This window comes from Brassica rapa, chromosome A08, assembly GCF_000309985.2.
Source record: "Brassica rapa cultivar Chiifu-401-42 chromosome A08, CAAS_Brap_v3.01, whole genome shotgun sequence".
NCBI classification, from domain to species: domain Eukaryota; kingdom Viridiplantae; phylum Streptophyta; class Magnoliopsida; order Brassicales; family Brassicaceae; genus Brassica; species Brassica rapa.
Window position 1 is genome coordinate 13,179,724 of NC_024802.2, and position 16,418 is coordinate 13,196,141.

Sequence of the window (16,418 nt, forward strand, 5' to 3'; positions counted from 1 at the left end):
ATCAGAGCCACAAGAAAATTAACGTAAATTTCTTTGTTGGTATTTGACGAGAGAAGAAGATATGAATGGAAAAGATCTAGTGAGTTCATCAAGTACTGATCATGAAGGAAGAATGTCCCCGTATTATCTCGCGCCTGCGGACAATCCTGCGACGTCGATCTCTCCAGTGGTGCTCACAGGGGAGAACTATGCTGAGTGGGCGTTAGAGCTCGAGAACGCCTTGCGTGCCAAGCGAAAAATAGGGTTTGTCAATGGAAGCTTGAAGATTCCAGATGAAACGGAGAAGCCGGTGGAAGCTGAGATGTGGAGGACAGTGAACTCCATGATCGTGGGGTGGATCAGGGCTTCGATCTCTCCGGTGTTGCGATCAACGGTTCCTTTCTCTCCCGATGCGTGCATGATGTGGTCGGAGCTGAAGAAACGCTTCTCGGTGGGGAGCGCTGTACGTGTACATCAGCTCAAGGCGGAGTTGGCTTCATGTAAACAAGATGGATCCAGTGTTATGGACTATTTTGGAAGACTATCTCAAAAGTGGGAGGAGCTGTTGAGTTGCAAGTCGATTCCTAAGTGTAAGTGTGAAGCGGCTGACGTGTATGTCAAGGAATATGAAGAAGAGAAGGTTCATCAATTTCTTATGGGCCTAGATGAAGCAAGGTTTAGCAATGTCTGTGCTAACATTATTGGTTTGGAGGTGCTCCCTGATCTTAACTCGACATATCAAAGAGTGGTTCGAGAAGAGAAGAGACTTGGGGGAGCGCGTCTTGAAACTAAGGAGGCTCCAGTGGGGTTCGTAGCAAAGACAATGCAGAGAGAAGGAGACGAAGGTGTGGCCAGAGGTCGTAACTCTATCATCTGCGGGAATTGTGGTCGCACCGGACACGAGAAGAAGGAGTGTTGGCAAATTATAGGCTTTCCGGAGTGGTTTACTGAGAGGAATCAGGCGAATGGAAGAGGTGGCAGAGGCAGAGGACGAGGAAGAATGAACTCGTCGAGAGCTAATGCAGTGCAAACACCAAGTGCGTCTTCGTCTGGTAATCAAGGATCACAAGTGACGCAGCTGAGTGCAGAGCAGTGGGCATCTCTCGCCTCGTTGCTTGAAAGCCAGAAGCCAGCACCTATTCCAGACAGGTTAAACGGTACGGTACAAACTGGTGAAGTTATCATTGACACTGGGGCATCGCATCACATGACAGGGGATGTGTTCTTATTGAGCAATGTCCGAAGTATTATACCCTGTCCTGTGAGCTTCGCTGATGGGAGTCATGTGATGGCGACCAAGAGTGGTAGTTTGCGGTTGTCGGTGAAACTGACTTTGGAGAATGTTCTTTTTGTCCCAAATTTGAATTGTACTCTGTTGTCTGTGGCGAAGTTGCTTAGACAGACAGGTTGTTTAGCCGTATTTACAGATACATTGTGTATTTTGCAGGACCGTTTTACGAGGACTCTGATTGGAGCCGGTGAAGTCAAAAATGGGGTTTATGTTTATCGGGATGTCACAGTCGCGAGAGGACACAGAGTTAAAGCTTCAGAGGATCAGGCTGTGTGGCATCGTCGTCTGGGACATCCTGCTTATGGTGTTTTGAGTTTTTTACCTTTTGTTTCTAGTGTTAAAGATGTTTTGAATAAGTTTGGTGGCTGCGACATTTGCTTTCAATCCAAACAAACCAGAGAAATGTTTTCTGAAAGTCTTAATAAAAGTTCTTCATCATTTGAGTTGATTCATGTAGACCTTTGGGGTCCTTATAGAGTACCATCTTTGTGTGGAGCAGTCTACTTTCTTACGATTGTGGATGACTTCTCCAGAGCTGTTTGGATTCATCTCCTGCTAGAGAAAAGCGAAGTCAAAACAGTTCTCCCGAACTTCATTGCTCTTGCAACTCGTCAGTTTGGCAAGACAGTTAAGATCGTGAGAAGTGATAATGGGAGTGAGTTCATGTGCCTGTCTAAGTTTTTCACAGAGGTCGGGATCGTGCATCAGACTTCATGCGTGGCGACACCCCAGCAAAATGGACGTGTGGAGAGAAAGCATCGTCACATTTTGAATGTGGCAAGATCGATCTTGTTTCATGCTAATCTTCCTGTAAAGTTTTGGGGAGAGAGTGTGTTGACGGCAGCTCATCTTATAAATAGAACGCCAACAAAGTTGCTCAAAGGTAAAACACCATATGAATGTTTGTACGGAAAACCTCCTTCGTATGATGATATTAAAATATTTGGGTGCTTGTGCTTTGCGCACAAATCAAGGAGAGATAAGGATAAGTTTGGAGTACGCAGTGCGAGGTGTGTGTTTGTGGGATATCCTTATGCAAAGAAGGGTTGGAAGTTGTATGATCTAGACAGGGATGAGTTCTTTGTCTCAAGAGATGTGGTGTTCGATGAGGAAGTGTATCCTTATGCTGAGAAGAGAGAAACGCCTGCAACACCAGTGGTGCCTCAGGTGGGGCGTGAACATTACGATGAGGAAGAGCAGGGCGAGGGGATAGGTGACATGGAGAGAAGTTCTGAAGTTACTGACCAGATAGCGCTGGGCAGTGAGCCTATTGTGTCTGAGGTTACTGAGAAGACTGCAGAAACGGTAGGCAGTGAAGTTGCGAAACAGAGTAATCAGGGGGAGAGTGAAGAACTCTTGGGTCGTGGACATAGGAGATCGATCCCATCAGTCAAGCTGCGCGACTACGTTACATATAATGCTCAAGTGTGTCCCGATAAACATAACACCGTCACCGGTGTGCAGTCAGAGGCCTCTACGAAATGGTCAGGTAAGAAACAATCCGTGTATCCTATCACAGATTATGTGACTGATGATTTCTTCTCAGACCACCACCAAGCGTTTCTTGCAGCGGTCAGTGCAGGTGTGGTACCGAAAAATTACAAAGAAGCGTTTGGAGATAAGAGATGGAACAAAGCAGTGAAAGGAGAAGTAACTGCGCTTGAGCTTAGCAGGACATGGGATGTGGTTGACCTTCCTGCAGGAAAGAAAGCTATAGGATGCAAATGGGTGTTCACTATTAAGTACAATGCGGATGGAACAATAGAAAGATACAAAGCGAGACTGGTTTGTTGTGGCAATCAGCAAACGGAAGGAGAAGATTATGAAGAGACCTTTGCGCCTGTTGCAAAGATGGATACCGTGCGCACACTGCTGGAAGTTGCTGCAGCAAAGAACTGGGAGGTGCACCAAATGGATGTTCACAACGCGTTCTTGCACGGAGACTTGGAAGAAGAAGTGTACATGAGATTGCCACCGGGATTTCAGTCAGATGATCCTAACAAGGTTTGTAAGCTGCGAAAGTCCTTGTACGGGTTAAAACAGGCGCCAAGGTGTTGGTTTGATAAGTTATCAAAGGCGCTTGAGAGGCTTGGATTTGTGCAGTCTTATGAGGATTATTCATTGTTCTATTACGTGAAGGGAGAGAAGAGTATAAGAGTTCTGGTCTATGTGGATGACTTAATTGTGGCAGGGAATGATCTTGAACTGATCAAGAAGTTCAAGAAGAGGTTGAGTGAGATTTTTCACATGAAGGATCTTGGTAAGGCAAAGTACTTTCTTGGCATAGAGATTGCAAGAGGACCTTTGGGAATGTATCTATCTCAAAGAAAATATGCATTGGATATTATAAATGAAGCTGGTCTGTTGGGGAGCAAGCCGGTGGCCACACCAATGGAAGTGAATCACCAACTTCTGAGAAATAAGAGTCCGTTGTGTAAGAATCCAGCGCAGTTTCGGAGAGTGGTTGGACGTCTGGTCTACTTGACAATCACTAGACCAGACCTGTGTTATTCAGTTCATGTTCTTTCTCAGGTTATGCATGCGCCAAGAGAAGCACATTGGGACGCAGCAATGAGAGTTATAAGATATCTTAAAGGTTCTCCGGGTCAGGGTATAATGTTGAAAGCAGATTGTGACTTGCATATACGAGCATACTGTGACTCCGATTGGGCCTTATGTCCGCGAACTAGAAGATCTCTATCTGCATATATGGTGATGTTGGGAACCTCACCGATAGCCTGGAAGACGAAGAAGCAGGACACGGTGTCGCATTCGTCGGCAGAGGCAGAGTATAGGGTTATGTCAGACGCCTTGAAGGAACTTCAGTGGTTGAAGAGGCTGTTAGCAGACCTTGGAGTTCAGCACAATGCACCTATGGACCTGTTCTGTGACAGCAAGTCAGCCATTTACATTGCAGCAAACCCAGTGTTCCATGAGCGTACTAAACATGTTGAAAAGGACTGCCATAGTGTAAGAGATGGGGTTAAAGCTAAGCTCATTGCTACGAGACATGTGAGGACGACTGAGCAACTGGCTGATATATTAACAAAGGCGTTGGGAAGTTCTGCATTTAGTTACTTGTTGTCCAAGTTTGGCGTGTGCGATTTACATGCTCCAACTTGAGGGGGAGTGTTAGGATCTAGAGGGTTCTAGATCCGAATCTATATAAGAGATAAGGACATATTGTTATAGATAAGTCCAAGTAGATATGAGAAGATCTTAGGATCGTGAAGTATATATATGATGTAACGTGATACGAAGTAAATAACAAGTTATTATTCAAGTCATTCTCTTGTCTTTCACACTTCTTTGTTGAAATGGGTTTACAGCACCCGTGGAACACTTGGAGTCTCTCTCTTTTAAAAAGAATAAAAAATGAATAACATGACAGAGAATGGAGAAATAATGAGAGACGTCTTTGAAGGAAGAGACTTTTCCATGAGTTCAAAGAGTTTAGAGACTTTAAACTAATTATTAGTTTACATTGAATAAACTATTATAATAATCTTTAGAAATTAAGTTTAAAAAATAAACCGCTAATGATGCTCTTATTCATAAGTTACAAGCATTTCAAAGATTTGCTACATTTAGACAAAAAAAGTTATACCAAGAAAAAGTGAGCAATCCTTTTTTTTCTTCTTTTCTAGCTAACTGTAGATAATGTATAAATATTCAAACTCACAATATAATTATATATTCATCAAAACATGTTCTGTACTGACACAACATAAGATTAAAAAAAGCTGAGAATTTACTTGTTGAAATCATCAAATTTTTTAATTCAGGATGTTTATAGTAAAATTTACGAATGTATGTATCCTCGTGGATAGTTAAGTAATCTTTAGTCAATTAGCTAGGAAAAAAGAGGATTGCTCACTTTGTACATCGAGAAGTTTGAGGTTAAAATTCCATAAAGTGTATATTATACATATTACGAAAAGAGTTACATGATATTTTGGTGTGGTGTAGCCGTACATGATTCTCATAGACATGTACAGTTGTCGACTATACAATCATCTATGTAAAATTTTTATATATTATAATAGTATAATTATCCAAACAATAAAAAATACTAATAATTAATTTCAGAATCCATAAATAATTATATATATATATATATATATATATATATATCATTTTCATATATGAAAATAATCAATTTTGGAATCCATAAATAATTATATATACATATATATATCATTTTCATATATGTATGTATGTTTGAACACTTGAAAGAGATGCATAAAGAGAAATACGAAGCCCCTACGTTCCGAGTGTTTCCCACTGCCTGTAACGGCAACATGTGATGGATGTAGAGCTGCGTATTGTTGTCCCAAACGTAGGAGTCCTCCTCTTTGTCCTTTTTAGGATAGTCTAGTATTAGTATCCGGCGGGCCGAAATCCAACTAACTAATTTATGGGGCATATCTGCTAAACCGATCTAGTTACTAGCATTAGAAATTAGATATCCATTTTGCATGTCCATACAAACAGATTAATTTGAGATGATATTTTCTTCTTTGTTGGGTTCTTGCGATTCTTGTTTGTAGTATTCGCCGGGCATGAGGTTTAATTTTTCAGTAATGTCAAGGAAACAAACCAAAAGATTGATGAAACTAAAAGCCTGGACCGATGAAATCGTACCGGAATTACATTCATTAAAAAGAGTCGTACCGGAGATAATTGTCAATCGGAGAGAGATTACTAAACCGTAGGGTTTCGGTTTTGGCCCAGGAAGGTTAAAGCTAATCAAGGAAAAGCCCAGGAAGCTAAATTTATTAAATATCACCTCTCGGTCCAGATGTGTACTTAAAATTGCGGTGAGTTCCATCTTGAGACAAGTAGAATCACATTTACATGGGCTAAAGAGATTGAATATGTTTCTTCTGGAAGAAAACTTCTAGAAGAAAACTGACGAATGCCATGACGATAGTTTAACTTTAAACCCCCCAAGCTTATCCCATTTCGTCAAATATATTTTGACAGAAAAGTCTTTGTATTGATTGTTTCGTACAACTATTCTGAAAATTCAATAGAGTCAAAGTCAAGATTATAACTTAATGGCCCTAAAAAGATGGTGTTTCCACATATTAATTAGTATTTTTATATACACATTCATATCTCTCGATCCTACCTTGAACATCCAAAGTTCAAACAAAAATTAATAGAAACGTTTCTCCTCGTCTCTGCAAAATCCACATCTTGTTTTCTCCGCAGCCAAATCATGGGCGAAGCCACAAAGCTCCATATCTTCCTCTTCCCTTACATGGCTCATGGCCACATGATACCAACTCTTGACATGGCCAAGCTCTTCTCCACCAAAGGAGCCAAATCCACTATTCTAACCACACCTCTCAACGCCAAGATCCTCGAAAACCCCATCAAATCATTCAACCAGGACAACCCTGGACTCGAAGACATCACCATCCACATCCTCCATTTCCCTTGCACAGAGCTAGGTTTGCCCCAAGGATGCGAGAACACTGATTTCTTCTTCTCTAATCCTGACCTTAACACAGGTGACTTGAACCGCAAGTTTCTACTTTCAATGGAATATTTCAAAGAGCAGTTAGAGCAGCTCCTTCAGACAGTGAAACCAGACTGTCTTGTCGCCAATATGTTCCTCCCTTGGGCGACTAAACTCGCTGAGAAGTTCGGTGTACCAAGACTTGTGTTCCACGGCACAGGCTACTTCTCTTTATGTGCTTCTCATTGCTTAAGGCTCCACAAGCCTTACAAGAACGTTGCTTCGAGTTCTGAGCCTTTTGTGATTCCTGAACTCCCTGGAGATATTGTGATCACAGAGGAACAGGTCATAGAGAAAGAAGAAGAGTCTGTGATGGGGAAGTTTATGAAGGAACTGAGAGATTCAGAGAGAAGCAGCTTTGGTGTGTTGGTGAACAGCTTCCACGAGCTTGAACCTGCTTACTCCGATTTTTACAAGAGTTCTGTAGCTAAAAGGGCTTGGAGTATCGGTCCGCTTTCCTTAGGGAACAGAGAGTTCAAGGAGAAAGCAGAGAGGGGCAAAAAGGCTAGCATCGATGAGCATGAATGTTTGAAATGGCTTGATTCCAAGAGACGTGAATCAGTGATTTACTTGTCATTTGGAACCATGTTGAGCTTCAACAACGAGCAGCTCGTTGAGATTGCAACTGGCTTGGAAATGTCAGGACATGATTTTATATGGGTGGTTAACAAAAGTGGCAGCCAAGGTACTCATCAAACATATCTTTCTAGCCATTATTTGCAACATTGCCTTCTGTTTTATTTAAAGTAAAAAAATGATTTGGGATTCATTTGTAAAGAGTCTATACCAATATTCAAGAAATCGCTAAGCGGACCTAGACAGATTTATTTTAAAATATTTGGTCTAGAAAATCGTTTCACTTAGGACTGATTTACCGCCTAGACCGGTTTTTAGAACACTGTTTTTATGTGTTGTGTTGTGAATAGGTGATAAGGAAGAGTGGTTACCTGAGGGATTCGAAGAGAAGATGAAAGGAAGAGGATTGATAATCCGTGGCTGGGCGCCACAAGTGGTAATACTAGACCATCAAGCAGTTGGAGGATTTTTGACACATTGCGGATGGAACTCGCTTCTAGAAGGTGTAGCATCAGGGCTACCAATGGTGACATGGCCCATTGGAGCAGAGCAGTTCTACAACGAGAAGTTGGTAACACAAGTGTTGAAAACAGGAGTGAGTGTAGGAGTAAAGAAGATGATGAAACCTGATGGAGATTTCATTACCAAAGAGAAAGTGGAAAAAGCTGTGAGGGAAGTGATGGCTGGAGAAGAGATGAGGAAACGGGCTAAGCAGTTAGCGGATATGGCGAAAGATGCGGTGAGAGAAGGTGGATCTTCAGATATTGAAGTGAACAGGTTGATGGAAGAGCTTAAGTTGGTTAGGTTGCAAAAAGAAGAGGAAAAAAGAAGTTGATCTTTTTTTCTAAGTTAAGGAACAAATGTTATTGACACACAATAACGATGTTGTTGGTTTGAGTTACTTTCTCGAATCAGAACGATTTAGTATGTTGTTCTACTATGCTGTTTACTCTACGATGACACATGTTTTACTTAGTTTGAAAGTACTCTCTTGACTCTTATGTTGTGTGAAAAAGAATATTAGTATCTGTGCAGTAAAATTTAGAATGAATGACCTGGTTTGTAATATTCATAGCGATTGATAATACATTCGTTTTGCCCCCCCAAAATTTAAGTAGTTAATATGTATAGATCATTCGACTTTATAGGTAAAGAAACGTGAAATTAAGTTCTTGAGCCATCAAAACACAAACCCCTTCATCAGTTCCGTCTTCTAATATTGTTAGCTCGGTTAAAGCGAAGAACGTGAACCATAAGGATTCCACTAACATTTGGCACACTCCAACATCACTTCCTAACTAGTTACAAAACTTTACTCTATTAGCATGAAATTATCTCCAGATATAATTCTTTGAAGTCTGCAGTTTTTATGTAGGGCTTCTAGAAACGTATAATGGCTTCTTTCTTTTCTTGCATGCAACAAGTGACTTCAATAAAGTCTATTTATTATCAATAATATAAGGTTAGTATTTTATCTTTTTTCTCCAGTCTCCATAAGGCGAATGGCAAGTTGTGTTCTTACAAGTCTTCATTATTGGTGGACAGTCTCAATCTCAAACCACGCGCTATGAACTTATCAACTTAGCTTTCTCTAATATGAAGTCTAAAGACCCAATGCTTCAAGAAAAGTATTCTAGAATCATTAGATTAAACTTCTCCATGTTATTATGATGATAAAGACGCTAGGCGGGAAGATAATTCTAAATGATTAGTCAAATGGTATTTGATTAGGCGATTTCAATGTATACCAGTCAAATTAATCACTAATATAAGTGTCATCTTGAGAGTTTACAAGTTATTTATTTTTGGTACAGCCGACAAAGAAAAACAAAGTTGGCTCCATAAATCTTGAAAACTGATCCTAGATTCCGACAAGTGTGGCAAGTTGACAGAGGAGAAGGACCAATGAAACCAAAACAAGTTACGTATGCATATACGTCAGAATCCATTACCCAAAATGATCTCACAAGAATCCAAACTAACGTGTGGATGGTGGATTTTATACATTATATATTTAAGAAAACTGTAACGATAAAAATATATACATCAAGCAAAGACTCTTACAACCATTCAATACGTCAAGAAATTTTATTTTTTTCTACGAGGTTCAGAATCTTTTATTTCTCTTAACTTATTTCTCAAAATTCTCATAGTAAATCTAATTTTCTTTGCAACCAAAGCAAGAGAAACATGAGTAGTAGTAATCCACAACACAAGCTCCATGTTATGTTCTTCCCTTTCATGGCTTATGGCCACATGATACCAACTCTTGACATGGCTAAGCTGCTCTCTAGCAGAGGAGCCAAGTCCACTATCATCACCACACCTCTCAACTCCAAGATCCTCAAGAAACCCATCGAAGTATTCAAGAACCTGAATCCCAATCTTGATATCGACATCGAGATCTTCGATTTCCCTTGCCTGGAGCTAGGGTTACCAGAAGGATGCGAGAACGTCGATTTCTTCACCTCAAACACCAATGTGGACGGTAACTACATGGCCCTAAAATTCTTTATCTCCACAAGTTTTTTCAAAGATCAGCTCGAGGTTCTCCTCAAGAAGACAAGACCAAACTGTCTTATCGCCGACATGTTCTTCCCATGGGCTACTGAAGCTGCTGAGAAGTCTCATGTGCCAAGACTTGTGTTTCACGGCACTGGCTACTTCTCTTTATGCGCTGGTTACTGCATCAAAGTGCATAAACCACAGAACAAAGTAGCTTTGAGTTGTGAGCCTTTTGTGATTCCAGAGCTCCCTGGTGACATAGTGATAACTCAAGAACAGATCATAGACGGAGACAACGAGTCCGAGATGGGGAAGTTCATGATTGATGTAAGAGAATCAGAGCTGAAGAGCTCAGGTGTTGTTGTGAACAGCTTCTACGAGCTTGAACCTGATTACGCAGACTTTTACAAGAGTTTTGTAGCTAAGAGAGCGTGGCATATCGGTCCGCTCTCTGTTATAAACAGAGGATTTGAAGAGAAGGCTGAGAGAGGAAAGAAAGCTAGTATTGATGAAGCTGAATGCCTCAAATGGCTTGACTCCAAGAAACAAGATTCAGTCGTTTACATTTCATTTGGGAGTGTTGCTTGCTTCAAGAACAAGCAGCTGAGAGAGATCGCTCTAGGGTTAGAAGCTTCTGGCACAAGTTTCATATGGGTTGTGAGGGAAAACACAGATGACAAAGACGAATGGTTAGAAGAAGGGTTTGAAGAGAGGGTGAAAGAGAGAGGAATGATAATAAGAGGATGGGCACCACAAGTACTGATACTTGAGCACCAAGCAACCGGTGGGTTCGTGACTCATTGCGGTTGGAACTCTCTTCTTGAAGGGGTCGCTGCAGGGCTACCGATGGTGACATGGCCTATTGGAGCAGAGCAATTCTACAACGAGAAGTTGGTTACGCAAGTTCTCAGAACTGGAGTGAGCGTGGGAGCCACGAAGCATGTGAAAGCTATGGAAGATGATATCATTAGTAGAGAGAAAGTAGAGAAGGCGGTGAGAGAGGTCTTGGTTGGGGTAGAGGCGGAGGAGAGGCGTAGCCGGGGAAAGGAATTGGCGGAGATGGCTAAAGCCGCCGTGGAAGAAGGAGGGTCTTCTTTTAACGATTTAAACAACTTCATAAAAGAGTTCAGCTCATGATGATTCTTCGTATAGAGTTTTGGTCACAACTCTTATATTGGGAATAAGACAAAACTAATGTAATGTTCAAGGAATATAGGTTAATCAATCTTTCATTTTCACTTGAGCGAGCTAGTATGAATTTGTATCTAGAAGCGGCAGTCAATAATTTTCCCAACTGTTTGATTCTAAGAGGCGCCAAAAATTCTGGTACATGTTTAAATTACGTCTTAATTACATTTGTCAAATATTCACCAACGCTTCATAAAGAAAAACAAGAGTTTAGAGAGAGGTGCGTTTTGAGAAAGAGTGGTGACACATGATCTTGTCTTGTTGCATGCACATGCTTACCTGAGATTTGACTTTTCTCTGTATGTAAGGAACTGAAAGAATAGTTAACCTTTTTTTTTGGTCAAAAGAATAGTTAACCTTTAATTATATAGATATACAGATAATACTCTCTGTTTCACAAAATAAAATAAAATACAGATAATACTCTCTAAATAGCATCAATATTACTTATTACATATATGTTATTAGAATATATATAACTTTTATTAAGATATAACCTCCTAGGCTCCTATTGACTGTTTTAACAAAAATGACAGCATAATTTCTAGTTATACATTATATTAGTCAATTAATTAATTTTTTTACTCAAAAGATTTAGCATAATTGTAGATTTTGAATTGATTTACAAGTTAAAATTAGATTTTGGTTCCACAGGACCTTGAAAACTGATCCTAGATTCCAAAACCCAAAACATGTGACGTATGCAAAGACGTCAGGTCCATTAAACCAAAACGTTTCTTCCATGTTATATAGATAGAGAGATGCATAACCAAGTCTTCTACAAGCTTCAGAATCTTTATCTCTCTCAAATTTCTCGAAACATATCATTTTCTTTTCAATCAAAGTCAAACATGACTAGTAACTCTCATAAGCTCCATGTTATGTTCTTCCCTATCATGGCTCATGGTCACATGATACCAACTCTAGACATGGCTAAGCTATTCTCCAGCAGAGGAGCCAAGTCCACTATTCTAACAACACCTCTCAACGCCAAGATCCTCCAGAAACCCATCGACACATTCAAGAACCTCAATCCGAGTCTCCAAATCGAGATCCAGATTTTGGATTTTCCTTGCGTCCAGCTCGGGTTACCAGAAGGATGCGAAAACGCTGACTTCTTCACCTTAACCAACAACAGTGATGATAGACGCGCCATGATCTCCAAATTCTTTTTGGCGACCAGGTTTTTCAAAGACCAGCTTGAGAATCTCCTCGAGACAAGGAGACCAGACTGTCTTATCGCCGACATGTTCTTCCCCTGGGCTACTGAAGCTGCTGAGAAGTTCCATGTGCCAAGACTTGTGTTCCACGGCACTGGCTACTTCTCTTTATGCGCTAGTTATTGCATCAGAGTGCATAACCCACAGAAGAGAGTAGCTACAAGTAGCGAGCCATTTGTGATCCCTGATCTCCCTGGGAACATTGTGATAACTCAAGGACAGATCTTAGACCGTGGTGAAGACACCGAGATGGGGAAGTTTATGACCGAGGTTTTAGAATCAGAAGCGAAGAGCTCAGGTGTTGTTGTGAACAGCTTCTACGAGCTCGAACCTGACTATGCTGATTTTTACAAGAGTAGTGTAGCAAAGAGAGCGTGGCATATTGGTCCGCTCTCGGTTCACAACAGAGGATTTGAGGAGAAGGCTGAGAGAGGAAAGAAAGCAAGCATTGATGAAGCTGAATGCCTCAAGTGGCTTGACTCCAAGAAACCAGATTCAGTCGTTTACATTTCATTTGGGAGCGTGGCTAACATCAAGAACGAGCAGTTGATTGAGATAGCTGCAGGGTTAGAAGCTTCTGACACAAGTTTCATCTGGGTTGTGAGGAAAAATGGTGAAAACACAGGTACAGATGACACACAAAACTCATGTATTGATTGCTTGTTCATGATAGGTTATATACTAAAGTGTTGAAAGTTGTATTAACAGGTGACAAAGAAGAGTGGTTACCAGAAGGGTTTGAAGAGAGGGTCAAAGGAAGAGGAATGATAATTCGAGGATGGGCTCCACAGGTTCTGATACTTGACCACCAAGCAACCGGTGTGTTCGTGACCCATTGCGGCTGGAACTCGCTTCTTGAAGGAGTGGCTGCAGGGCTTCCGATGGTGACGTGGCCGGTTGGAGCTGAGCAGTTCTACAACGAGATATTGGTAACGCAAGTGCTCAGAACTGGAGTGAGCGTGGGAAGTAACAAGCATGCGATTATGGGAGATTTCATTAGCAGAGAGAATGTGGAGAAAGCGGTGAAGGAGGTACTGGCTGGGGAAGAAGCTGAGGAGATGCGTAGCCGGGCAAAGAAACTTGCGGAGATGGCTAAAGCGGCCGTGGAGGAAGGAGGGTCTTCTTTTAACGACCTAAGCAGCTTCATTGAAGAGTTTAGCTCATGATCCAATCAACTCGTGACTTTGAGTTTGAAACTTCTGAAATCTAAGCAAAATCATCAAATTTGAGTCAGTGTGAGTGAAGATCATGTGAAGTTGTGTATAGAAACTTTTTGTAATATCTTTAAGGTTGGGTCTTTTCTTGAGTTCTTGATGAAGCCACTATCATGTAAGAAGCTCCATCTAATGGTGACACATGTTCGATTCATTTTGGTCTTTGTTATGGTAATAAGAGTACACTTTTGTTACAATAGATTTTATATATCAGATACCGATTGTCTTTTATAATAAATAGGAGGTACCTGGCTGCATCTTCTATGTGGTAGAATCACAGACAAAGAGAAGAAAAGGCATCATCAGCACTGATTCTTCTTCAGTTGTCAGTATGTCACTACCAATAATCCCCACAAGAACAAGTACCATCCCTAAAATGGTGGAACCTATTGGTATCCCTCACAATGATCTCTCTCTCAACCACCTTTGAAACCAACTTAATTGCTGAGTGGCAATCTCCACAAACCCGTATGTTCTTCTTTATGTGTATGGTTGAACCAGGAGGGGTGTTTAAAAGCGCAAACGCCAACGCAGTTTTCTCGCTGTGATACTGTAAATTCACTTCCCTCTCTTGTTGATCCACATGGACAACTACATGGCTAGTGTCTGGCACATATCCCAAATCCTTGATCTTTGCATAAATCTCCTCCCACTTGCGACTAATCTCCTCCCTCTGCGGATGGCGTTCATCATTCGCTACAAACATGTGGATTGCGTTCTCAATCTCTACCCAGCTGCACGCAGGTTCTTTCTTCACTCCACTTTCCTTCATCTTCTTTCTCACTCTTGCAGCATCGTTCCATCTGCCACCTGAGGCGTAGATGTTGTATAGTATTACATGTGGACCAGGGTCATCAGGGTCGAGTTCAAACACATGCTCGGCTGCATAAGCTCCCAATTCCACATTCTTGTGCATCCTACAAGCGTTAAGCAGGGCTTTCCAGATGGCTGCAGTGGGTTCTATTGGCATCTCTCTGATAAATCTCAGTGCCCTGTCAAGATCACCAGAACGCCCAAGAAGATCAACAATTGTAACATAGTGCCAAGCCTTGGGTACTATCCCATCTCTCTTCATCAGTTCAAAGTAATGCCACCCTTCATCTAGAAGACCAGAATGGCTACAAGCTGTAAGCACAGAGAGAAAAGATATCTCATTGGGAGTAATCTCAGCCTTCCTCATTTCTTCAAACAAGCACACTGCTTCTCTTCCAAATCCATGTTGAGCATAAGCAGTGAGCAGCGAGTTCCAAGACACAATATCCCTCTTAGCCAATCTATCAAATATTTTTCTCGCGTCATGGATGCTTCCTGACTTCGCATACATGTCAATAAGAGTGTTTCCTGCGAAAGCCACAAGCTTTTCACCTGATTTAATCATATAAGCATGCACCCACTTCCCTTGCTCCAAGAAACCTGTACTGGAACAAGCACCAAAGATGCTAGAGTACGAGAAATGGGAAGGTCTGAAACCTTCTCTAAGCATCCGTTGAAAAATCTCAAGAGCCTTCTCTGTACCACACCTCCTCGCATGGCCAGCTATCAGAACATTCCAAGAAACATCATTCCTACTCTCAAGCGCATCGAATACCAGCTGCGCATCATCCATAAGACCATAGCGAGTGTACATGTCAAGAAGAGAGCTACCAACGTGAACATTCAAATCATACCCGCACTTGAGACAGAACCCGTGAAGTTGCTGACCGCAACAACCTCGAGGCTCAGCTGCAGCAGCAGCTTTAACCACGCTGGACAGAGTGAACTCATTAGGAATAAACCCATCTCTAAGCATCTGAATAAACAAGACGAGCGCATCAATGGGTTGACCATGCTGTGAGTAACCAGAAATCAAAGTGGTCCACGTGACAAAGTCTCTTTGAGGCATTTCGTCGAACACCTTGCGAGCCTCTTCCAAGCTTCCGCATTTAGCATACATGTTGAGGAGAGTGTTGTTCATAACAACCTCACATCGGAACAGAGACTTGGCAACATGGGCGTGCACGGTCTTTCCCTGATCAACTCGCTTGGAGACTGTACATTCCTTGAGCAGCATGTTGTAGAGACATCTCAAAGCGGTAGCACCATTTCCTTCGAGGAGATCAAAGACACGAACGCCATTACTACTCCTGTGGAGATTATCATTGGATGGGAACCCTAAAGGCTCGATTATGGAATCATAATACAATGGTGCCGGAATAGAACCTAGACCCCGATAAATTTTCAAAGAAAGGAGACGAGACGTGACACTCACGGAAGTTGAGAGCATTCCTGATGTAATTAAAAGAACAAACTTGTTAGGAGATATTGTTATTAGATACTTATTGTGGTGTTTGGTCTTTGTTATTACATACTGAGTTGTTTTGTCTTCCTATTGGTTTAGTTTAGGCTTCGACACATTTATCAACCAAAAAACTGATTAAACCAAAAAACGAGGTTTGGTTTAGGTTTGTATCCTATAAATTACCCGAACCGATCCTATATTTTAAAATTAAAAATCCAAAATCAAACTGGAACCGAAATCGAATGAGTATCCAAATTTCTATAATATAGTTTATAAACTTATAGATATTAACTATAATTAGTTTTAAATAATCAAATATTTTTAAAATATTATTTATAAATCGAATCATCTGAAAAAACTATCCGCACATTTTGTCTGAATATTTAAAGTATTTATTTTTTTTATTTGAAAACATGAAAAATCTGATATTTAATCCCCAAAAGTGAATTTTTTTACTTCTTAACTCTAAATTAACTAAAACGCTGAAATCAAAATTATCTCATATACTAGGGATTAACCCGAGCTACGCCTGGGATTTTTATTTTTTTTTCTAATTTAAGTTGTTAAATTATTTATATTTAGGTTATGATATATATTTATATAAATGTTAAGATGCATGTCATAATTAAAATTTATTTTT

At 40.8% G+C, this 16,418-nt stretch overlaps 4 protein-coding genes across 4 annotated transcripts; 3 read left to right on the forward strand and 1 right to left on the reverse strand.

The window, feature by feature from the left end:
• Positions 1-6,253: 6,253 nt before the first annotated feature.
• LOC103834432 (UDP-glycosyltransferase 73B1) lies at positions 6,254-8,424 on the forward strand. Its single transcript, XM_009110500.3, has 2 exons — positions 6,254-7,482; positions 7,724-8,424. The coding sequence occupies exons 1-2, from the start codon at positions 6,495-6,497 to the stop codon at positions 8,206-8,208; spliced, it is 1,473 nt and encodes a 490-aa protein (XP_009108748.1). The 5' UTR covers positions 6,254-6,494; the 3' UTR covers positions 8,209-8,424.
• A 975-nt stretch (positions 8,425-9,399) lies between these two features.
• Positions 9,400-11,182, forward strand: LOC103834435 (UDP-glucosyl transferase 73B2). Its single transcript, XM_009110503.3, has one exon. The coding sequence runs from the start codon at positions 9,564-9,566 to the stop codon at positions 11,013-11,015; it is 1,452 nt and encodes a 483-aa protein (XP_009108751.2). The 5' UTR covers positions 9,400-9,563; the 3' UTR covers positions 11,016-11,182.
• A 244-nt stretch (positions 11,183-11,426) lies between these two features.
• LOC103834434 (UDP-glucosyl transferase 73B2) lies at positions 11,427-13,699 on the forward strand. The gene is made up of 2 exons (XM_009110502.3): positions 11,427-12,911; positions 12,995-13,699. The coding sequence occupies exons 1-2, from the start codon at positions 11,828-11,830 to the stop codon at positions 13,450-13,452; spliced, it is 1,542 nt and encodes a 513-aa protein (XP_009108750.1). The 5' UTR covers positions 11,427-11,827; the 3' UTR covers positions 13,453-13,699.
• Positions 13,260-16,287, reverse strand: LOC103834433 (pentatricopeptide repeat-containing protein At3g24000, mitochondrial). Its single transcript, XM_009110501.3, has 2 exons — positions 13,749-16,287; positions 13,260-13,492 (listed from the first exon to the last, which is right to left on the reverse strand). The coding sequence occupies exon 1, from the start codon at positions 15,761-15,763 to the stop codon at positions 13,838-13,840; it is 1,926 nt and encodes a 641-aa protein (XP_009108749.1). The 5' UTR covers positions 15,764-16,287; the 3' UTR covers positions 13,260-13,492; positions 13,749-13,837.
• Positions 16,288-16,418: the final 131 nt, after the last annotated feature.

Coding starts and splice junctions, on each gene's coding strand:
- LOC103834432 (XM_009110500.3), top strand. CDS start 6,495: ATGGGCGAAGCCACAAAGCTCCATATCTTCCTCTTCCCTTACATGGCT. Junction 7,483..7,723: donor TAACAAAAGTGGCAGCCAAG/GTACTCATCAAA, acceptor TGTTGTGAATAG/GTGATAAGGAAGAGTGGTTA.
- LOC103834434 (XM_009110502.3), top strand. CDS start 11,828: ATGCATAACCAAGTCTTCTACAAGCTTCAGAATCTTTATCTCTCTCAA. Junction 12,912..12,994: donor GAAAAATGGTGAAAACACAG/GTACAGATGACA, acceptor TTGTATTAACAG/GTGACAAAGAAGAGTGGTTA.
- LOC103834435 (XM_009110503.3), top strand. CDS start 9,564: ATGAGTAGTAGTAATCCACAACACAAGCTCCATGTTATGTTCTTCCCT.
- LOC103834433 (XM_009110501.3), bottom strand. CDS start 15,763: ATGCTCTCAACTTCCGTGAGTGTCACGTCTCGTCTCCTTTCTTTGAAA.